General features: G+C 46.8%; 1 protein-coding gene across 1 annotated transcript; it reads right to left on the reverse strand.

The window, feature by feature from the left end:
- Nucleotides 1–983: 983 nt before the first annotated feature.
- On the reverse strand, nt 984–24,788 carry LOC123129792 (cinnamoyl-CoA reductase 1-like). Its single transcript, XM_044549815.1, has 6 exons — nt 24,626–24,788; nt 24,371–24,528; nt 24,105–24,287; nt 23,679–24,031; nt 23,472–23,510; nt 984–1,134 (listed from the first exon to the last, which is right to left on the reverse strand). The coding sequence occupies exons 1-6, from the start codon at nt 24,786–24,788 to the stop codon at nt 984–986; spliced, it is 1,047 nt and encodes a 348-aa protein (XP_044405750.1).

Below are 24,788 nucleotides of genomic sequence, written 5' to 3' on the forward strand. Positions count from 1 at the left end.
ATCTAACCGTTACGATGTAGAAAAACACTGGAGCAGTACAACCACTTGGATAAGTGGTACAACTGCTCCAGGCAGTAAAACCATGAGGTGGTGGCCTAGGCGGTACAATCACTCATCACACCGGTTGCATCGTTTATTAAAACAACCGGAACTATGGTGCTCCCACCGCTCACTACCGCACCCCAAAACCCAGAGGAATCACCCTCGAGCGGTAGTTGCGGCGGTACAAATGCCGCTACAACCGTCCCAAAAGCTTATAGGAGTGGCTGTAAGTTCCATTGCAGTACAAATGTTGGAACAACCGTCCCAGAACCATGCACACACCAGGCAAGCAGCCCAATCGCCAAAGCCGTTGACGGAACCGATAATATCTGTTGACGCCTGAGTGCCTCCAGTTTGTTAATCAAACTGTTGAGAAGAGACAATCTGTCTAAAATCCCACATTGAAGATGCTACGGCAATCTTACGCATCCGACACAAGTCTATGTCAATAATAAATCTGGATGTTATCTCAGGTCCCAGAAAATACATCGCCTTTGCTGCACCTTCATAACCGCAACTAGCCATCAATATCTTTGTCAAACATGACCCGAACATTCCTTATCGAAAACAATAACATGGCCACCCAAACGAAAATAAATTGGAAACGTAAAAAAAGAAGATGGAACATGATAGTCAAATATGGTACTTGTGTACACATTTTTCTCTATTGATCCCAAATTACGATATCATTCATTCTTTCTTTCTCTGGTGAAGAGGAATTTATTAATAATGGGTAAAAATACATTCATTACAAAATAAATAATGCCCCCTCCGTTCCAAAATATCATGGTTTTAGTTCTATTTACATGCCACACTTTGCTTTGCAGAAATACACAATTGATTTTATGCAGAAGTTCCAAAATCCTGACAGTATTTTCTTTTGTTGTTGCAGCCTTGCTCTTGTTGTTTTATCAGATGGGCTTGTCCCCTGTCTCACCCTGTTACAACTTACAACTATGCGCCTTTTGTGCTATGGGAACAATGGGAAGAGGCAGGTAGCCCTTTTTCTGCAAACATGTCACTGTCTCGTACAAGCTTTGCCTCAGCGGAGTGAACTCCAACCCCAGCTCCCTCAGCCTCAGGTTTGAGAATGTAACACCCCATATGTAAACTGCCATATTTGTATTCCAACTCTTGCCATTTCCGGCACTAAGTTATGATATTTCCTCGTTGTCGGGTTTTTTTGTCTTCGTGTTGTTTTGCCTTTGTCATGCATCTCATATCATGTCATCATGTGCATCGCATTTGCATACGTGTTCGTCTCATGCGTCCGAGCTTTTTCCCCGTTGTCCGTTTTGCATTCCGGCGCTCCTATGTCCTCCGGTGCCTCCTTTTACCTCTTTTCGTGTGCGGGTGTTAAACGTTCTTGGATTGGACCGAGACTTGCAAAGCGGCCTTGGTTTACTACCGGCAGACCGCCTGTCAAGTTTCGTGCCATTTGAACTTCGTTTGATACTCCAACGGTTAACCGAGGGACCGTAAAGGCCTCGTGTGTGTTGCAGACCAACACCTCTCCAAAGTGGCCCAAAACCCACCTAAACCACTTCCATCATCTCAGTCATTCGATCACGATCGCGTGGCCTAAAACCGTGCTCAATTTGGAGCCTCCTAGCTCCTTTTATGTATAAATAGGTCCTCCCATTCCAAACCCCGGGTCAATCCACCCCTAACCCTAACCCTAGCCCTGCTCCTCTCCGAGCGCCGGACGCGTCCGCCCGCCGCCGGACAACCTCGCCGCCGCCACTCACCGCCCGCCACGTGGCGCCCCGCCGACCCGTCGCCGCCGAGGCCCGCGGGTTCCAGATCCGGCCCTCGCGGCCTGAAGCCGTCCGCCGCCCGCGCCCGAGGTGCCGCCCGACCGCGCTCGCCGGCCCCGCCGCCTCCGCCGCGCGCCCTGCCGCCGGCCTCCGCATCCGGTCGGCCGCCGCGCGTCGTCCCTCGTCGCCCTTCGCCGCGCCCGAGGCCCCTTCCTCGCCGCCGCGCCATCCCGGCCCCAGATCCGGCCGGCCCCGCCCGTTTCGGCCGGGCTCCTCCTCTCCGGCGAACCCCCGCGACGCTTCGGCCACCGCTGCTTCTTTTCTGGCGATTCTCGAAGAGCGTGCACGAACCCTAGATCTGGGAGAGAGGTTGACTTTTTCGTAAGTCCCCAGTATTTTTTGGGCATTTTCATCGCATCATATCTTTGCACCGGTGGCTCCGTTTTGGGTGTTTAGCATATCCAATTGTTCGTCTCGACGAGTACTTCATTTCATTCCATTGCACCATGTTCATTTGAGTATATCTTGATGCCCTAAATGCTATTGCAAGAGTGCTATGCAATGTTAGTTTCAATTTCTTATCAGCATTTGGACATTTGTCATTTTTGCCATGATTAATGTGTGCCTCCTATGAACTTGAGCCCTACATGAGTTTAGAAGTATGCCATGCCATCTTTACAGGGTGTATGACATGTATTTTTGCGATCTCTGTGGTGACTAGCACAAGTATGCAAAATAGCTCTCGTAATGTTGCTGATTTCAGGGACTTAGAAATCATCTAAGTCTTTTCCCTGATATTATTTTTATGCCATGTATTCATGTTGCTACAGAGTGATCCATGAATCTTTTGAGCATGATTAGAAAGGACGTTTTGTAGATATTGTTGTGCTCTATCCATCCATGTCTTTGTTTGCATTTGTGGAGCACCCTAGCTTGACTCAATCGAGCTCTACTTTTGCTATAAAATGTTACTGGCAGAATGTTTACGTGTTAAGCATTTTTGCCGAGGTTGTTGTAGTTGATCCATGCATGCTATGAGGTTGTTCTTGCCATGTTTAGCTTCTATGCCATGTTTACTTGCTGGGTGTATGCTTAGTTTGTCATGGAATGCCTTGTGGTGAGTGCATCGAGCTCGTAAACATGCCTACTTAATATCTGTTTTGCCATGTTTCAGTTTTCTTCTAAGTCTGAATCTGTTAACGAAACTTGCTATGTTCACATGGTTGCCATTGTATTTTCTGATCCCTTTTGGCTTATGGTCAGTAAGGGACTTTTGTTGTATGCTTTGAGTAGCTTCATGCCATGCCTTGCTTTGCCATGATATGTTCCTGTAGCATGTTGTTATCTTGCTCTAAACACTGCTTCCTGATGTTAAATTCCTGGCTTGTTAATTTCACTAAGTCTGTAACCTGATATCTTTTGCACTTTTGCCATGCTTGTTTGAACCTATTATTGAGTGAATTAGCCGTAGCTCAGTGTTCATCTTTTGTCAAGCATCTTGAGTGGATCAATGCCATGTGCTTTGTTGCTATGTTAGAGGGCAGTAGCTTGTTATTCTTGATGCATTTAGATGGCCTCGTGTTGTTAATCGCAGATCGGTGCCATATTTGTTTTGCTTGCCATTTGCAAACCGTGCACCCGTTTCCGGTGATCTTCATATCGATTTCGACCGAAATCAACTCATCTTTCTAGTGGAACTCTTGGTTTTCCAAGTTGAGGCCAGGTTCAATCTTTCCTTTCCGAAGCATGCATATGCATTGCATTTCACGTTCCGCATATCATGCCATGTTTTGCATCATGTTGCTTGTGCATTGCACGTGGTTGATTGTGGTTCCCTTTGTTTGTGTTCTTGCTTTGGGTAGAGCCGGGAGACGAGTACGTGAACGAGGAGCCCGTTGAGTACGCTTACGAGGATCAAGGTAACGTCAACTCGTAGAACTTTGTAGGCAAGATGACCATACCCTCGAAATCACTTTTATCTTTGCTTGCTAGATACTCGCTCTTTTGCTATGCCTATGCTACGATACCTACCACTTGCTTATCATGCCTCCCATATTGCCATGTCAAGCCTCTAACCCACCTTGTCCTAGCAAACCGTTGTTTGGCTATGTTACCGCTTTGCTCAGTCCCTCTTATAGCGTTGCTAGTTGCAGGTGAAGATTAGAGTTTGTTCCTTGTTGGAACATGTTTATTTTTGGGATATCATTATTATATCTTGTATTTTAATGCATCTATATACTTGGTTATGGGTGGAAGGCTCGGCCTTATGCCTGGTGTTTTGTTCCACTCTTGCCGCCCTAGTTTCCGTCATACCGGTCTTATGTTCCTTGATTTTGCGTTCCTTACACGGTTGGGTTATAATGGGAACCCCTTGACAGTTCGTCTTGAATAAAACTCCTCCAACAATGCCCAACATTGGTTTTACCATTTGCCACCTAGCCTCTTTTCCCTTGGGTTCCACGGACTCAAGGGTCATCTTTATTTTAAACCCCCGGGCCAGTGCTCCTCTGAGTGTTGGTCCAACTTGTCAGCCGCCGGTGGCCACCAGGGGCAACTTTGGGCTGGCCTACCAGAAGTTTAGACAATTCGGTGTGCCCTGAGAACGAGATATGTGCAGCTCCTATCGGGATTTGTTGGCACATTCGGGTGGCTTTAATGGTTTAGTTTTACCATTGTCGAGATATCTTGTAACTGGGATCCCGAGTCTGGTCGGGTTGTCTTGGGAGAAGGAATATCCTTCGTTGACTGTGAGAGCTTGTGATGGGCTAAGTTGGGACACCCCTGCAGGGATTTGAAATTTCAAAAGCCGTGCCCGCGGTTATGGGCAGATGGGAATTTGTTAATGTCCGGTTGTAGAAAACCTGAATCTTAACTTAATTAAAATGAATCAACAGAGTGTGTGGCCGTGATGGTCTCTTTTGTTGGGGATCGTAGCAGAAATTTAAAATTTTCTACGCATCACCAAGATTAATCTATGGAGTAATCTAGCAACGAGGGGAAGGGGAGTGCATCTACATACCCTAGTAGATCGCTAAGCGGAAGCGTTGCAAGAACACGGATGAAGGAGTCGTACTCGCAGCGATTCAGATCGCGATTGATTCCGATCTAAGCGCCGAACAACGGCGCCTCCGCGTTCAACACACGTGCAGCCCGGTGACGTTTCCCACACCTTGATCCAGCAAGGGGAGAAGGAGAGGTTGGGGAAGACTCCGTCCAGCAGCAGCACGACGGTGTGGTGGTGGTGGAGGAGCGCGGAACTCCAGTAGGGCTTCGCCAAGCACTACGAGAGACGAGGAGGGAGAGAGGTAGGGCTGCGCCAAGAGGGAGATGATCTCGTGTGTCTTGCAGCCCCCAATACCTCAAGTATATATAGGGGAAGGGAAGGGGCTGCGCCCCCATCTAGGGTTCCCTCCCTAGGGGTGGCGGCAGCCCCAAAACCCATCTAGGGTGGCGCCAATGGGGAGAGAGGGGGGCGCACCTAGGGTGGGCCTTAAGGCCCATCTGGACCTAGGGTTTTCCCCCTCCCACTCTCCCTTGCGCCTTGGGCCTTGGTGGGGGGCGCACCAGCCCACCTGGGGCTGGTCCCCTCCCACACTTGGCCCACGCAGCCTTCTAGGGCTGGTGGACCCCCGGTGGTCCCGGAACGTTACCGATAGCACCCGAAACCTTTCCGGTGAACAAAACGGGACTTCTCATATATAAATCTTTACCTCCGGACCATTCTGGAACTCCTCGTGACGTCCAGGATCTCATCCGGGACTCCGAACAACATTCGGTAACTGTGTACATACTTTCCATATAACCCTAGCATCATCGAACCTTAAGTGTGTAGACCCTACGGGCTCAGGAGTCATGCAAACATGGCTGACACAACTCTCCTATCAATAACCAACAGTGGGATGTGGATACCCATGTTGGTTCCCACATGCTCCATGATGATCTCATCGGATGGACCACGATGTCAAGGATTCAATCAATCCCGTATACAATTCCCTTTGTCAATCGGTACGATACTTGCCCGAGGTTCGATCGTCGGTATCCCGATACCTTGTTCAATCTCGTTACCGGCAAGTCTCTTTACTCATTCCGTAACACATCATCCCGTGATCAACTCCTTGGTTACATTGTGCACATTATGATGATGTTCTACCGAGTGGGCCCAGAGATACCTCTCCGTTACACAGAGTGACAAATCCCAGTCTCGATTTGTGCCAACCCAACAGACACTTTCGGAGATACCCGTAGTGCACCTTTATAGCCACCCAGTTACGTTGTGATGTTTGGCACACCCAAAGCACTCCTACCGTATCCGGGAGTTGCACATTCTCATGGTCTAAGGAAATGATACTTGACATTAAAAAAACTTTAGCATACGAACTACACGATCTTGTGCTAGGCTTAGGATTGGGTCTTGCCATCACATCATTCTCCTAATGATGTGATCCCGTTATCAACGACATCCAATGTCCATGGTCAGGAAACCGTAACCATCTATTGATCAACGAGCTAGTCAACTAGAGGCTTACTAGGGACATGGTGTTGCCTATGTATCCACGCATGTATCTGAGTTTCCTATCAATACAATTCTAGAATGGATAACAAACGATTATCATGAACAATGAAATATAATAATAACTAATTTATTATTGCCTCTAGGGCATATTTCCAACAGTCTCCCACTTGCACTAGAGTCAATAATCTAGTTCACATCGCTATGTGATTAACACTCACAGGTCAAATCGCCATGTGACCAACATTCAAAGAGTTTACTAGAGTCAATAATCTAATTCACATCACTATGTGATTAACACTCAATGAGTTCTGGGTTTGATCATGTTATGCTTGTGAGAGAGGTTGTAGTCAACGGGTCTGCAATATTCAGATCCCTATGTATTTCGTAAGACTTTATGTCATATCGTAGATGCTGCTACCACGTTCCACTTGGAGCTATTCCAAATTGTTGCTCCATTATACGTATCTGGTATCTCTACTCAGAGCTATTCGGATAGGTGTTAATCTTGCATCGACGTAACTCTTTACGTCGAACTCTTTATCACCTCCATAACCGAGAAACATTTCCTTATTCCTCTAAGGATAATTTTGACCGCTATCTGGTGATCCACTCCTAGATCACCTTTGTACCCTCTTGCCAGACATGTGACAAGGCACACATCTGGTGCGGTACTCAGCATGGCATACCGTATAGAGCCTATGACAAAAGCATAGGGGACGACCTTCGTCCTTCCTCTTTCTTCTGTCGTGGTCAATCTTTGAGTCTTACTCAACTTCACACCTTACAACTCAGGTAAGAACCCCTTCTTTGACTGATCTATTTTGAACTCCTTCAAAAACATGTCAAGGTGTGCGTTCTTTGAAAGTATCATCAGGCGTCTTGATCTATCTCTATAGATCTTGATGCCCAATATGTAAGCAGCTTTATCCAGGTCTTCCTTTGAAAATCACTCTTCAAACAACCGTTTATGCTTTCTAGAAATTCTACATTATTTCGAATCAACAATATGTCATCCACATATACTTATCAGAAATGTTGTAGTGCTCCCACTTACTTTCTTGTAAATACAAGTTTCTAGCAAACATTGTATAAACCTAAAAGCTTTGATCACTCCATCAAAGCATATATTCCGACTCCGAGATGCTCGCTCTAGTCCATAGATGGATCACTGGAGCTAGCATACCTTTTAGCATCCTTAGGATCGACAAAACTTTGATTGTATCACATACAACTCTTTCTTACGAAAAATGGTAAGAAAACTTGTTTTTGACATCCATCTGTCGGATTTCATAATCGAAAAATACAGCTAATGCTAACATGATTCCGACGGACTTAAGCATCGCTACGGGTGAGAAATTCTCATCGTAGTCAACTCCTTGAACTTGTGAAAAGACTCTTTCCCACAAGTCGAGCTTCATAGACGGTAACATTACCGCCCATGTCCGTCTTCTTCTTAAAGATCCATTTATCTCAATGGCTTGCCGATCATCGGGCAAGTCCACCAAAGTCCATACTTTGTTCTGATACATGGATCCTATCTCGGATTTCATGGCTTCTAACCATTGGTCGGAATACGGGCCCACCATCACTTCTCCATAGCTCATAGGTTCATTGTTGTCTAACAACATGATATCTAAGACAGGATTACCGTACCACTCAGGAGTAGTACATATCCTTGTCGACCTACGAGGTTTGATAGCAACTTGATCCGAAGCTTCATGATCACTATCATTAACTTCCTATTCAACAGATGTAGGCGCCACAGAAAACATCTTTCTGTGTTGCATCACTCTCTGGTTGAAGTAAAGGTTCGACAACCTCATCAAGTTCTATCTACCTCCCACTTAATTCTTTCGAGAGAAAACTCCTTCTCGAGAAAGGACCCGTTCTTAGCGACAAACAATTTGCCCTCGGATCTGAGATAGAAGGTGTACCCAACTGTCACCTTTGGGTATTCTATGAAGATGTGTTTGTCCGCTTTGGGTTTGAGCTTCTCTGGCTGAAGCCTTAGGCATCGCAGCCCCAAACATTAAGAAACGACAACTTTGGTTTCTTGCCAAACCAATGTTCATATGATGTCGACTAAACGGACTTAGATGGTGTCCTATCTAAAGTGAATGCAGCTGTCGCTAACGCATAACCTCAAAATGAAAACGGTAGATCGGTAAGAGACATCATAGATCGCACCATATCTCATAGGGTTCGATTACGACATCCAGACACACCATTACCCTGTGGTGTTCCAGGTGTCTTTAACTGTGAAACAATTCCACAATGTCTTAAGTGATTGCCAAACTCATAACTCAGAAATTATCATCGATCAGATCGTAGGAATTTGATCTTCTTGTTATGATGGTTCTTAACTTCACTCTGAAATCGCTTGAACTTTTCAAATGTTTCAGACTTGTGCTTCATTAATTAAATATACCTATATCTACTCAAATCGTCAGTGAAGATGAGGAAATAGCGATATCCACCGCACGCTTCAATTCTCATTGGATCACACGCATCAGCATGTATGATTTCCAACAAGTCACTTGCCCGTTTCATTGTACCTGAAAACGGGGTCTTAGTCATCCTGCCCATGAGGCATGGCTCGCATGTGTCAAGCGATTCAAAATCAAGTGACTCCAAACATCCATCGACATGGAGTTTCTTCATGCATCTTACGCCAATATGACCTAAGCGGCAGTGCCACAAGAAAGTGGTACTATCATTATTAACTCTACATCTTTTGGCGTGAACATGCGTATTACCACGACCGAGATTCAATGAACCATTCACATAGGGTGCATGACCATGAAAGGTATTATTCATGTAAATAGAATAACCATTATTCTCTAACTTAAATGAATAACCGTATTGCAATGAACATGATCTAATCATATTCATGCTCAACGTAGACACCTGATAACATTTATCTAGGTTCAATACTAATCCCGAAGGCAGATGGAGCGTGCGATGGTGATCTCATCAACTTTGGAAACACTTCCAACACACATCGTCACCTCGCCCTTAGCCAGTCTCCGTTTAGTCCGTAGCTTTTGCTTCAAGTCACCAATAATAGCAACTGAACCGGTATCCAATACCCAGGTGCTACCAGGAGTACTAGTGAGGTACACATTAATAACACGTATATACTTTGTTGAAGTTGCCAGCCTTCTTATCTACCATGCATTTGGGGTAATTCCGCTACCAGTGACCGTTCCCCTTACAATAGAAGCACTTAGTCTCGGGTTTGGGTTCAACCTTGGGTTCCTTCACTGGAGCGGCAACTGGTTTGCCATCCATGAAGTTTCCCTTCTAGCCCTTGCCCTTCTTGAAACCAGTGGTCTTGTTAAACCATCAACACTTGATGCTCCTTCTTGATTTCTACCTTTTGCGGTCTTAAGCACCGCGAACAGCTCCGGGATCAACTCCATCCCTTGCATGTCATAGTTCATCACGAAGATCTAGTAGCTTAGTGATAGTGGCTAGAGAACTCTATCAATCACTATCTTATCTGGAAGTTTAACTCCCACTTGATTTAAGTGATTGTAGCACCCAGACATTCTGAGCACATGCTCACTAGCTGAGCTATTCTCCTCCATCTTGTTGGCAAAAGAACTTGTCAGAGGTCTCATACCTCTCAACACGGGCATGAGCCTGAAATCCCAATTTCAGCTCTTGGAACATCTCATATGTCTTATGGCGTTCAAAACGTCATTGGAATCCCGATTCTAAGCCGTAAAGTATGGTGCACTAAACTATCAAGTAGTCATCAGGATGTGTCTGTCAGGTGTTCACAACATCCACAGACGACGTTGTAGGGGTTTGCACATCGAGCGGTGCATCAAAGACGTAAGCCTTCTGTGTAGCAGTGAGGACACTCCTCGGACTACGGACCCAGTCCGCATCATTGCTTACAATATCTTTCAACTTGGTCTTTCTCTAGGAACGTATTGAAACAGGGAGCTACAACGTGAGCTATTTATCTACAACATATTTGCAAAGACAATTTAGACTATGTTCATGATAATTAAGTTCATCTAATCAAATTATTTAATGAACTCCCACTCAGATAGACATCCCTCTAGTCATCTAAGTGAAACATGATCCGAGTCAACTAGGCCGTGTCCGATCATCACGTGAGACGGACTAGTCAACATCGGTGAACATCTTCATGTTGATCGTATCTTCTATACGACTCATGCTCGACCTTTCGGTCTTCCGTGTTCCGAGGCCATGTTTGTACATGCTAGGCTTGTCAAGTCAACCTAAGTGTATTGCGTGTGTAAATTTGGCTTACACCCATTTTATTTGAACGTTAGAATCTATCACACCCGATCATCACGTGGTGCTTCGAAACAACGAACCTTCGCAACGGTGCACAGTTAGGGGGAACACTTTCTTGAAATTATTGCGAGGGATCATCTTATTTAAGCTACCGTCGTTCTAAGCAAATAAGATGTAAAACATGATAAACATCACATGCAATCAAATAGTGACATGATATGGCCAATATCATTTTGCTCATTTTGATCTCCATCTTCGGGGCGCCATGATCATCATCGTCACCGGCATGACACCATGATCTCCATCATCATGATCTCCATCATCGTGTCTTCATGAAGTCGTCTCGTCAACTATTACTTCTACTACTATGGCTAATGGTTTAGCAATAAAGTAAAGTAATTACATGACGTTTAAGTTGACACACAGGTCATAAATAAATTAAGACAACTCCTATGGCTCCTGCCGGTTGTCATACTCATCGACATGCAAGTCGTGATTCCTATTACAAGAACATGATCAATCTCATACATCACATATATCATTCATCACATCCTTTTGGACATATCACATCACAAGGCATATGCTGCAAAAACAAGTTAGACGTCCTCTAATTGTTGTTGCAAATTTTTATGTGGCTGCTATAGGTTTCTAGCAAGAACGTTTCTTACCTACGCCAAAACCACAACGTGATATGCCAATTTCTATTTACCCTTCATAAGGACCCTTTTCATCGAATCCGATCCGACTAAAGTGGGAGAGACAGACACCCGCTAGCCACCTTATGCAACTAGTGCATGTCAGTCGGTGGAACCTGTCTCACGTAAGAGTACGTGTAAGGTCGGTCCGGGCCGCTTCATCCCACGATGCCACCGAATCAAGATAAGACTAGTAACAGCAAGTATATTGACAAAATCGACGCCCACAACAACTTGTGTTCTACTCGTGCATAGAAACTACGCATAGACCTAGCTCATGATGCCACTGTTGGGGATCGTAGCAGAAATTTAAAATTTTCTACGCATCACCAATATCAACCTATGGAGTAATCTAGCAACGAAGGGAAGGGGAGTGCATCTACATACCCTAGTAGATCGCTAAGCCGAAGCGTTGCAAGAACGCGGATGAAGGAGTCGTACTCACAGCGATTCAGATCACGGTTGATTCCGATCTAAGCGCCGAACAACGGCGCCTCCGTGTTCTACACACATGCAGCCCGCTGATGTCTCCCATGACTTGATCTAGCAAGGGGAGAAGGAGAGGTTCAGGAAGACTCCGTCCAGCAGCAGCACGACGGCGTGGTGGTGGTGGAGGAACGCGGAACTCCAGCAGGGCTTCGCCAAGCACTACGAGAGACGAGGAGGGAGAGAGGTAGGGCTGCGCCAAGAGGGAGATGATCTCGTGTGTCTTGCAGCCCCCAATACCTCAAGTATATATAGGGGAAGGGAAGAGGCTGCGCCCCCATCTAGGGTTCCCTCCCTAGGGGTGGCGGCAGCCGCAAAACCCATCTAGGGTGGCAGCCAAAGGGGGAGAGAGGGGGCGCACCTAGGGTGGGCCTTAAGGCCCATATCGACCTAGGGTTTGCCCCCTTCCACTCTCCCTTGCACCTTGGGCCTTGGTGGGGGGCGCACCAGCCCACCTGGGTCTGGTCCCCTCCCACACTTGGCCCACGCAGCCTTCTAGGGCTGGTGGCCCCACCTGGTGGAGCCCCGGGACCCTCCCGGTGTCCCTGTACGTTACCGATAGCACCCGAAACCTTTCCGGTGACCAAAACGGGACTTCTCATATATAAATATTTACCTCCGGACCATTCCTTAACTCCTCATGACGTCCGGGATCTCATCCGGGACTCCGAACAACATTCGGTAACCGTGTACATACTTTCCATATAACCCTAGCGTCATCGAACCTTAAGTGTGTACACCCTACGGGCTCGGGAGTCATGCAGACATGGCCGAGACAACTCTCCTGTCAATAACCAACAGCGGGATCTGGATACCCATGTTGGTTCCCACATGCTCCACGATGATCTCATCGGATGAACCACGATGTCAAGGATTCAATCAATCCCGTATACAATTCCCTTTGTCTATCGGTACGATACTTGCCCGAGATTCGATCGTCTGTATCCCGATACCTTGTTCAATCTCGTTACCGGCAAGTCTCTTTACTCGTTCTGTAACACATCATCCCATGATCAACTCCTTGGTCACATTATGCACATTGTGATTATGTCCTACCGAGTGGGCAAAGAGATACCTCTCCGTTACACGGAGTGACAAATCCCAGTCTCGATTCGTGCCAACCCAACAGACACTTTCGGAGATACCCGTAGTGCACCTTTATAGCCACCCAGTTACGTTGTGACTTTTGGCACACCCAAAGCACTTCTACAGTATCCGGGAGTTGCACAATCTCATGGTCTAAGGAAATGATACTTGACATTAGAAAAGCTTTAGCATACGAACTACGCGATCTTGTGCTAGGCTTAGGATTGGGTCTTGTCCATCACATCATTCTCCTAATGATGTGATCCCGTTATCAACGACATCCAATGTCCATGGTCAGGAAACCGTAACCATCCATTGATCAACGAGCTAGTCGACTAGAGGCTTACTAGGGACATGGTGTTGTCTATGTATCCACACATGTATCTGAGTTTCCTATCAATACAATTCTAGCATGGATAATAAACGATTATCATGAACAATGAAATATAATAATAACTAATTTATTATTGCCTCTAGGGCATATTTCCAACATCTTTTCGGCAGAGTCCGGGAAGAGAACACGGTCTCGAGTTTATGCTTGAACGTAGGTTGTTCTAGGATCACTTCTTGGTCATAGTTTCTCAACCGTGCCTTGCCTTCTCTTCTCGCTCTCATTTTCGTATGTTAGCCACCATATATGCTAGTGCTTGCTGCAGCTCCACATCATACCTTTCCCTACCTATAAGCTTAAATAGTCTTGATCGGGAGGGTGTGAGATTGCTGAGTCCCCGTGACTCACAGTTTACTTCCACAACCAGATGCAGGGGCCGATGATACCGCTCCAGGAGATTCGACTGAGCTCAAGTGGGAGTTCGATGAGGACTCAGGACAATACTACGTTTCCTTTCCAAACGATCAGTAGTGGAGCCCAGTTGGGGCGATCGGGGTCATTATGCATTTGGGGTTGTCTTTATTTTGGTTCCGTAGTCGGACCTTGATTGTATCTGGATGAATGTAATGATATTTATGCTATTGTGTGACGTGGCAAGTGTAAGCCAACTATGTAACTCTTTTCCGTATTTATTACATGGGTTGTGTGAAGATTACCCCACTTGCGACATTGCTTACAATGCGGTTATGCCTCTAAGTCGTGCTTCGACACGTGGGAGATATAGCCGCATCATGGGCGTTACAAGTTGGTATCAGAGCCTTCCCCGACTTAGGAGCCCCCTGCTTGATCGAACCGCTGGCGTTGTTGAGTCTAGAAAAATGTTTTGAGTCATTTAGGATTTTATATATCGGAGAGTAGGATTCTTTTTACTCCTCAGTCCCTTCGTCGCTCTGGTGAGGCATCTTGACGTAGAGTTTTGACTCTTCTCTTCTCAAATTTCACTAAATTTTTTTTAGGATCACGCAGGTATTTTGGAATCATTCCGATGGTTTTGTGACGAGAACATTGTTCTTGGTGCCTCCTAACATTTAGGGGTTGTGGCAGTGTCCCGGGGAGTTGATCTCCAAGGTGTTGTCGTCACAATTTTATCGTTGCAGTTCTGGAATACCTGAGTTTCACCGACATCGAAAATCTCTTTTATGCAGTTGTTGGTGAGATAACCTCGACGCCACCCAGTACTGGGGCGGGAGTTCGGGAGTATTGCCATAACTCGTATAACGGATGCTTTTCGAAGGTTGAGGTAAATGATTTCCGAAGGTTTCTTGGTTATGTGTTGAAGGATGGATACAGCTGGATGTAGGATTTGCTAGCTTTGGGTGAGATATTATGCTTCCCCTGTATCCCCAACACCTGATTGCATAACCGGAAAGGTTTGGGAGTTTCATAGGTGGGAATTCATGTAGCTCTAGTATTTCTTCCGCGAATATTTGGTTTGTGATTGGGAAATCCTCAGCAAGTATTTGTTCTTGTCCATACCTTGTTGTTTTATTATTCTACCTCTACCTAAGTGGCTTCTCAATTTATGGAAGTGTGACCATTTAATTCGGAATTCATTCGTTCGTTTTATTCGGATGTTAAGACTATATGTTGCAATTTCGATCCATTTGATTCATCTTGAATATATGTCTGTCAAGATGCTAACGGATGTCACCCTCTTCAGGATGGCTCCTCCAACGCGTCAGAATCCTGATCCGCCACCACCACCTCCACCTCCGGAGGCATGGCAAGCTGTGATGGTCGCTACCAATGTCAACCCGCAGATGCTTATGCAACTCTTGCAAGAGCACAACCAAGGAAACCAAGGGCATGGCAACTTTTAGAATCAGTTTGGTACACTCAACCAGTTCCTCACAAACCAGCCAAAGACCTTCAGTAACTATGTCGAGGCAATAGACGCTAATGATTGGCTCATGGATATCTGCAAGCATTTCGAGTGCAGCAACGTCAGGCCTGAGGACTTTGTCAAGTTTGCTTCGTTCCAACTCAAAGACCAAGCTGCTGAGTGGTATCGGCAATACAAAGATTCCAGAGGAGGTCATGTGATTACCTGGGATGCATTCCGTCAAGACTTCAAAGCTCACCACATTCCTCAGAGTGTTGTTGAGAGCAAGCGTGAGGAGTTCCGCAATCTGAAGCAAGGCAGCTTGTCTGTTTACGAGTACAACATCATGTTCCATAAGCTCGCTCGTTTCTCTAAGCAAGACATCCCTGATGAGAAGTGCATGATTTATCAGTTCAGAGGTGGTCTCAGAGAAGATCTCCAACTAGCTCTCGTGATTTTTGAGCCGAAGAAGTACGATGAGTTTTACAACATGGCACTGAAACAAGAGACTGCTCAGCTCAAGTGCGATGCTTCGAAGAAGCGAGTCAGGGATGCAACTCCTTCTTCCTCAACTCAAGTGGCAACTAAGCAGCAAAAGTATTGGTTGCCTCCTCCTCCGTTCCGTCAGCCTTATCAGCAGAAGAGCAAAGGTGGCAATGGATCTTCCCACCCACCCAACCTAGGCTTTCAGAACAAGACTTCGTCTCATGCTCCAAGATCAAGTGCTCCGTATCACCGTCCGCTCTCGGAGGTTACGTGCAACAAGTGTCATCAGAAGGGTCACTATGACAACAAATGCTTCAATCAGAGGCGTCTTCCTCCTCCTGTGAGATCTGCCAGCAACGCAATGGTCAAGCATAATCCCAAGTTTGCAAAGGTCAACATGATGAACGCAGCTCAGGCAGAGGACTCGTCAGATGTGATAATGGGTAACCTTCCTATTAATGATATTCCTGCAAAAGTTCTTCTTGACACTGGTGCATCGCATTGTTTCATCTCAAGACCATTTGCAACTAAGCATGAGTTGGCTTTACAAGATTTGCATAGACCATTAGCAGTTGTCTCACCGGGTAAATGCTTGCACACAAGCTACGTGGTTCCGGATGTTTCTATCACGTTGGGCGACTATAAGTTTCTGTCTTCTCCAATGGTCCTTGGTAACTTGGATATTGATCTTATTCTCGGAATGGACTGGCTTTCTAAGCACAAGGCTCAGCTTGATTGTGCTGCCAGGCAGATTCAATTGACACATTCGTCTGAGGATGTAATCGTCTTTGCTGCGCGTGATGATACCATTCGACTGTTTTCTCTCAACGAGAAGGGTGAGCTGGATGCCATATCTCAGATGCCAGTCATTTGCGAATATCAAGACGTCTTTCCAGAAGAGCTTCCAGGAATGCCTTCTCACCGGCCAGTTGAATTCGTCATCAATCTTAAGCCTGGCATGGAACCTGTTTGCAAACGTCCATACAAGCTTGGACCTGAAGAGTTGAAGGAGCTGAAGAAACAACTCGATACTCAAGAGTGTATGGGTCTCATCTGACCAAGTTCTTGTCCATGGGGTTGTGGTGTTCTTTTTGTCATGAAGGATGGAACAGACCGACTCTGTGTCGACTACCGTCCATTGAACAAGAAGACCATAAAGAACAAGTACCCACATCCCAACATCAATGAGCTTTTCGAACAACTCAAAGGTGCTCAAGTATTCTCCAAGCTTGATATCCGTATGGACTATCATCAGATTCGCATTCATGAAGAAGATATCCCCAAGACAGCGTTCAGACCAAGCTATGGTTCATATGAATACACTGTCATGTCTTTCGGTCTTGTCAACGCTCCTCCAACTTTCTCTCGCATGATGAACTTCTTCTTCAATGCCTACACAAATGACTTCGTCTTGGTCTACCTCGATGACATTCTGGTCTTTTCCAAGAACAAGGAGGATCATGCCAACCACGTGAGATTGGTTCTGGACAAACTCAGAGAACATCAGTTCTATGCAAAGTTTTCAAAGTGTTAGTTTTGGCTTGATGAGGTTCTCTACCTTGGGCATATCATCTCTGCCAAGGGCATAGCTGTTAATCCTGAGAAGGTGTCTGCAATTGTGAATTGGGAACCACTTCAGAATGTGAAGCAACTCCGCAGCTTCCTTGGGCTCGCAAGCTATTATCGAAGGTTCGTTGAGAACTTCTCAAAGATCGCGAAGCCTCTTTCCAACCTCCTCCATAAGCATGTGAAGTATGTCTGGTCGCCTGAATGTGACATCGCTTTCAACACCCAGAAAGAGAAGTTAGTCACTGCTCCAGTTCTGACTCCTCCTGATGAATCCAAACCATTCGAGGTTTTCTGTGATGCTTCCCTTCAAGGTCTCGGTGCAGTGTTGATGCAAGAGAAGAAAGTTGAGGCCTATACCTCTCGCTAGTTGAAGCCCAACGAAAAGAACTACCCCACTCATGACCTCGAGTTGGCGGCAGTTGTCCATGCTCTTTTAACATGGAGACATCTCTTGTTGGGAAGGAAAGTGGACATCTTCACTGATCATAAGAGTCTCAAGTACATCTTCACTCAGCCAAACCTCAACCTCAGGCAGACTCGTTGGGTCGAAATGACTCAAGAGTATAATCTGAGTATCGAATATACTCCAGGCAAGGCCAATGTAATTGCTGACGCATTGAGTAGGAAGGCTTACTGCAATAGTTTGATTCTCAAGCCCTACCAACCAGAGCTTTGTGAAGCTTTCCGCAAACTCAATCTCCAAGTTGTTACTCAAGGATTCCTTGCCAACCTCCAAGTCTCTCCTACTTTGGAAGATCAGATTTGTGAGGCTCAACTTCTTGATGCCATGGTGAAGAAGGTGAAGATTGGGATTGCCAAGAGTCAACCCAAGTATAAGTGCTATCGTCTTGATGACAAGGATACTCTATTCTTCGAGGATCGCATTGTTGTTCCTAAGGGTGACCTTCGTAAAGTCATTATGAATGAGGCTCACAATTCACTCCTCTCTATTCACTCTGGAAGTACAAAGATGTACCAGGACCTCAAGCAGTCGTATTGGTGGACTCGAATGAAGCGCGAGATTGCTCAGTTCATGAATGAATGTGATGTCTGCAGAAGAGTGAAAGTAGAACACCAACGACCAGCTGGTCTACTCCAACCTCTTGCCATTCCAGAATGGAAGTTTGACTATATTGAGATGGACTTCGTGACTGGGTTTCCAAAGTCCAAGCGTGGCAATGATGCTATCTTTGTTGTCATCCACAAGCTCACTAAAGTGGCTCATTTTCTTCCTATCAAAGAATCTATCACAGCAGCTCAGTTGGCAGAGCTATATACCTCCAGGATTGTCTCTTTGCACGGCATTCCGCAGTTGATATCTTCAGATCATGGTAGCATCTTCACCTCAAAGTTTTGGGATTCTTTTCAGAAGGCCATGGGCACCAACATTCGCTTCAACACAACTTTTCATCCTCAAACCAGTGGCCAAGTCGAGCGAGTCAATCAAATTCTTGAAGATATGCTCAGGGCTTGTGTCATCTCTTTCGGTATGAAGTGGGAAGATTGTCTTCCATATGCCGAGTTCTCCTATAACAACAGCTTCCAAGCGAGTTCGGGCAAGGCCCCATTCGAGATTCTCTATTGCAGGAAGTGTCGTACTCCTCTTAACTGGTCAGAGACTGGTGAACGCCAACTTCTTGGAAATGACTTGATCACAGAGGCTGAAGAAATGTGCAAAGTCATTCGTGAAAATCTCAAAGCCGCGCAATCGCGCCAGAAGAGTTACTATGACAGCAAACATCGTGACTTGGCTTTCGAGATCGGAGACCATGTCTACCTCCGCGTCTCTCCAATGAAAGGTACTCGTCGCTTCGGTATCAAAGGGAAGCTTGCCCCTAGATAGGTGGGTCCTTTCAAGATCATTGGCAAAAGAGGCGATCTCTCATATCAACTTGAGCTTCCATCCAACTTTGCAAATGTGCATGACGTGTTTCACGTGTCTCGACTCCGGAAGTGTTTTCAAGACTCCTGACCGCACCATCAACTTCGAAGAGATTGATCTCCAAGAAGACATGTCTTATCATGAGCACGCTGTTGCCATTCTTGAAGAAACTAAGTGCAAGACTCGTAACAAGTCTATCAAATTTCTGAAAGTCAAGTGGTCACATCATTCCGACTGTGAAGCCACCTGGGAACGCGAGGACCACCTCCGTTTCGAGTACCCAGAGTTTTTTCAGTTCTAGATCTCGGGACGAGATCCTTTCGTAGTGGTGGAGTGTTGTAACACCCCATATGTAACCTGCCATATTTATATTCCAACTCTTGCCATTTCCAGCACGAAGTTATGATATTTCCTCGTTGTCGGGTTTTTTTGTCTTTGTTTTGTTTTGCTTTTGTCATGCATCTCATATCATGTCATCATGTGCATCGCATTTGCATACGTGTTCGTCTCATGCATCCGAGCTTTTTCCCCGTTGTCCGTTTTGCATTCCGGCGCTCCTATGTCCTCCGGTGCCCCCTTTTACCTCTTTTCGTGTGCGGGTGTTAAACGTTCTCTGATTGGACCGAGACTTGCCAAGCTGCCTTGGTTTACTACCGGTAGACCGCCTGTCAAGTTTCGTGCCATTTGGACTTCTTTTGATACTCCAACGGTTAACCGAGGGACCGTAAAGGCCTCGTGTGTGTTGGAGCCCAACACCTCTCCAAAGTGGAACAAAACCCACCTAAACCCCTTCCATCATCTTAGTCGTTCGATCACGATCGCGTGGCCAAAAACCGTGCTCAATTTGGAGCCTCCTAGCTCCTTCTATGTATAAATAGGTCCTCCCATTCCAAATCCCGGGTCAATCCACCCCTAACCCTAGCCCTGCTCCTCTCCGTGTGCCGGACGCGTCCGCCCGCCGCCGGACAACCTCGCCGCCGCCACTCACCGCCCGCCACGTGGCGCCCTGCCGACCAGCCACCGTCGAGGCCCGCGGGACCCAGATCCGGCCCCCGCGGCCCGAAGCCGTCTGCCGCCCGCGCACGAGGTGCCGCCCGACCGCGCTCGCCGGCCCCGCCGCCTCCGCCGCGTGCCCTGCCACCGACCTCCGCATCCGGCCGGCCGCCGCGCGCCGCACCTCGTCGCCCTTCGCCGCGCCCGGGCCCCCTTCCTCGCCACCACGCCTTCCCGGCCCCAGATCCGGCCGGCCCCGCCCGTTCCGGCCAGCCTCCTCCTGTCCGGCGAACCCACGCGATGCTCCGGCCACCGCTGCTTCTTTTCCGGCGATTCTCGAAGAGCGTGCACGAACCCTAGATCTGGGAGAGAGGTTGACTTTTTCCCAAGTCCCCAGTATTTTTTGGGCATTTTCATCGCATCATATCTTTGCATCGGTGGCTCCGTTTTGGGCGTGTAGCATATCGAATTGTTCGTCTCGACGAGTACTTCATTTTATTCCATTGCACCATGTTCATTTGAGTTCATCTTGATGCCCTAAATGATGTTGCAAGAGTGCTATGCAATGTTAGTTTCAGTTTCTTATCAGCATTTGGACATTTGTCATTTTTGCCATGATTAATGTGTGCCTCCTATGAACTTGAGCCCTACATGAGTTTAGAAGTATGCCATGCCATCTTTACAGGGGTGTACGCCATGTATTTTTGTGATCTCTGTGGTGACTAGCACAAGCATGCAAAGTAGCTCTCGTAATGTTGCTGATTTCAGGGACTTAGAAATCGTCTAAGTCTTTTTCCTGATATTATTTTTATGCCATGTATTCTTGTTGCTACAGAGTGATCCATGCCTCTTTTGAGCATGATCAGAAAGGACGTTTTGTAGATATTGTTGTGCTCTATCCATCCATGTTTTTGTTTGCATTTATGGAGCATCCTAGCTTGACTCAATCGAGCTCTACTTTTGCTATAAAATGTTCCTGGCAGAATGTTTACGTGTTAAGCATTTTTGCCAAGGTTGTTGTAGTTGATCCATGCATGTTATGAGGATGTTCTTGCCATGTTTAGCTTCTATGCCATGTTTACTTGCTGGGTGTATGCTTAGTTTGTCATGCAATGCCTTGTGGTGAGTGCATTGAGCTCGTAAACATGCCTACTTAATATCTGTTTTGCCATGTTCCAGTTTTCTTCTAAGTCTGAATCTGTTAACGAAACTTGCTATGTTCACATGGTTGCCATTGTATTTTTTGATCCCTTTTGGCTTATGGTCAGGAAGGGACTTTTGTTGTATGCTTTGAGTAGCATCATGCCATGCCTTGATTAGCTATGATATGTTCCTGTAGCATGTTGTTATCTTACTCTAAACATTGCTTCCTGATGTTAAATTCCTGGCTTGTTGTTAATTTCACTAAGTCTGTAACCTGATATCTTTTGCACTTTTGCCATGCTTGTTTGAACCTATTATTGAGTGAATTAGCCGTAGCTCAGTGTTCATCTTTCGTCAAGCATCTTGAGTGGATCCCTGCCATGTGATTTGTTGCTATGTTAGAGGGCAGTAGTTTGTTGTTCTTGATGCATTTAGATGGCCTCGTGCTGTTAATCGCATATCGGTGTCATATTTGTTTTGCTTGCCATTAGCAAACCGTGCATCCGTTTCTGGTGATCTTCATATCGATTTCGACCGAAATCAACTCATCTTTCTAGTGGCACTCTTGGTTTTACAGGTTGAGGTCAGGTTCAATCTTTCCTTTTCGAAGCATGCATATGCATTGCATTTCACATTCCGCATATCATGCCATGTTTTGCATCATGTTGCTTGTGCATTGCACGTGGTTGATTGTGGTTCCCTTTGTTTGTGTTCTTGCTTTGGGTAGAACCGGGAGACGAGTACGTGAACGAGGAGCCCGTTGAGTACGCTTACGAGGATCAAGGTAACGTCAACTCGGAGAACTTTGTAGGCAAGATGACCATACCCTCGAAATCACTTCTATCTTTGCTTGCTAGATACTCGCTCTTTTGCTATGCCTATGATACGATACCTACCACTTGCTTATCATGCCTCCCATATTGCCATGTCAAGCCTCTAACCCACCTTGTCCTAGCAAACCGTTGTTTGGCTATGTTACCGCTTTGCTCAGCCCCTCTTATAGCGTTGCTAGTTGCAGGTGAAGATTAGAGTTTATTCCTTGTTGTTGGGATATCATTATTATATCTTATCTATTTTAATGCATCTATATACTTGGTTAAGGGTGGAAGGCTCGACCTTATGCCTGGTGTTTTGTTCCACTCTTGCCGCCCTAGTTTTCGTCATACCGGTGTTATGTTCCTTGATTTTGCGTTCCTTACACGGTTGAGTTATATTGGGAACCCCTTGACAGTTCGCCTTGAATAAAACTCCTCCAACAATGCCCAACATTGGTTTTACCATTTGCCACCTAGCCTCTTTTCCCTTGGGTTCCGCGGATTCAAGGGTCATCTTTATTTTAAACCACCGGGCCAGTGCTCCTCTGAGTGTTGGTCCAACTTGTCAGCCGCCGGTGGCCACCAGGGGCACATTCGGGTGGCTTTGCTGGTTTAGTTTTACCATTGTCTAGATGTCTTGTAACCGGGATCCCGAGTCTGATCGGGTTGTCTTGGGAGAAGGAATATCCTTCGTTGACCATGAGAGCTTGTGATGGGCTAAGTTGGGACACCCCTGCAGGGATTTGAACTTTCGAAAGCCGTGCCCGCGGTTATGAGCAGATGGGAATTTGTTAATGTCCGGTTGTAGAAAACCTGAATCTTAACTTAATTAAAATGAATCAACAGAGTGTGTGACCGTGATGGTCTCTTTTCGGCAGAGTCCGGAAAGATAACACGGCTCAAGTTTATGATTGAACGTAGGTTGTTCTAGGATCACTTCTTGGTCATAGTTTCTCGACCGTGCCTTGCCTTCTCTTCTCGCTCTCATTTGCATATGTTAGCCATCGTATATGATAGTGCTTGCTGCAGCTTCACCTCATACCTTTCTCTACCTATAAGCTTAAATAGTCTTGATCGCGAGGGTGTGAGATTGCTGAGTCCCCGTGACTCACAGTTTACTTCCACAACCAGATGCAGGGGCCGATGATACCGCACCAGGAGATTCGACTGAGCTCAAGTGGGAGTTCGATGAGGACTCAGGACGATACTACGTTTTTATTCCAGGTGATCAGTAGTGAAGCGCAGTTGAGGCGATCGGGGTCATTATGCATTTGGAGTTGTCTTTAGTTTGGTTCCGTAGTCCGACCTTGATTGTATCTGGATGAATGTAATGATATTTATGCTATTGTGTGACGTGGCGAGTGTAAGCCAACTATGTACCTCTTTTCCTTATTTATTACATGGGTTGTGCGAAGATTACCCCACTTACGGCATTGCTTACAATGTGGTTATGCTTCTAAGCCATGCTGCTTCGACACGTGGAACATATAGCCGCATCATGGACGTTACAATGAACTTGTACGGATTCGCCATGGGCTTGCCGTCATCGTCGCAACTGCTGCGCCAACAAATTCCACGGTGAGCAAGCAAGCAACGCCCAAAATCGAATCAAGCACGTTCAAATAAGATCGATCGTATTGCGCTCGTACTTATTCAAATAAGATCGATCATATTGCGCTCGTACTTATTCAAATAAGATCGATCATATTGCGCTCGTACTTACTTGGCGGTTATGTGGTACTGCAGGAAGAGGTCACCGAGGAGCTGGAGGAAGTGCGCACGGTACAGCACGGCGCCGATGCAGAGGTACCGGCCGTGTGCATCGGGGTGCTCGTAGACAAGGACATGGGCCCGGGCGACGTCACGGACGTCGGTGTAGGCGGCGATGGCGTTAGGGTAGGTGGGTTTGGCGCCGGTGAGGTAGCGAGCGACGTGGCTGCTGCTGAAGTTGAGCGCCTGCTGAAGCATGGGGCCCATGGTCATAGACGGCACCACCACTGCCAGCTCTAGGCCCCTCTTGGCCGCCTCCTCCGTCGCCGTTATCTCCGTCATCATCTTGGCGCAGCAGTACAGGTTCTGCAGTGCACACGAGGGCTGTTAGTGGGCTCAGCGACCGGCGAGAAAGATCGGGTGCGATGGAGTTTCTTACCCCTGTGTTTTTGCAGTACTCGTAGTCGCTCCAGCACGTCTCGTCGAGCACGGCGTCCGGGCCGCGGTTGGGGTCCATGTGCACGGCGCCGTAGGACGAAGTGAACACCACACGGTGCACGCCAGCGTCCGCTGCAGCTCTGATCACGTTTCTGGTTGCCTCAACGGCGACCGGCACGAGGTCCTGCAAAAACCGACAGCACATGTAACAAGTAAGTACCCGGCCCTTGCTGAAACTAAAAGAAGTGACCAGAGCAAAGTCTGTACTGACGGGTCGTTGGAGACATGCGAGGCGATGTGAAAGACGCCGTCGCAGCCACGGAAGGCGGCGTGAAGGCCGTCGTAGTCGAGGACGTCGGCGCGGAAAAAGGTAAGCCTCTCCTCGGCGCCCTCCAGAGCCAGCAGGTGCGCGTTCTTGCGGTCAGCTTCACAAACCAATGCAAACGCGCGCGCCATTAGATAAGCTGGTCAAAAACCACAACACTCGGCGAGATCATGGATGGTGTGTTAACTGTTGCTTACCAGGATCTCGGGCGGTTCCCCTGACGCGGTAGCCACGGAGGAGGAGCTCCTTCACGACCCAGGAGCCGATGAAGCCTCCGCCCCCCGTGACGCAGACCAGCTCCTGCTCCGGCTGCCTCTGCTTCAACTCGCCATTGTCGCTAGCGTTGGCAATCGACGGCAT

Source organism: Triticum aestivum, chromosome 6A, assembly GCF_018294505.1.
Source record: "Triticum aestivum cultivar Chinese Spring chromosome 6A, IWGSC CS RefSeq v2.1, whole genome shotgun sequence".
NCBI classification, from domain to species: Eukaryota; Viridiplantae; Streptophyta; class Magnoliopsida; order Poales; family Poaceae; genus Triticum; species Triticum aestivum.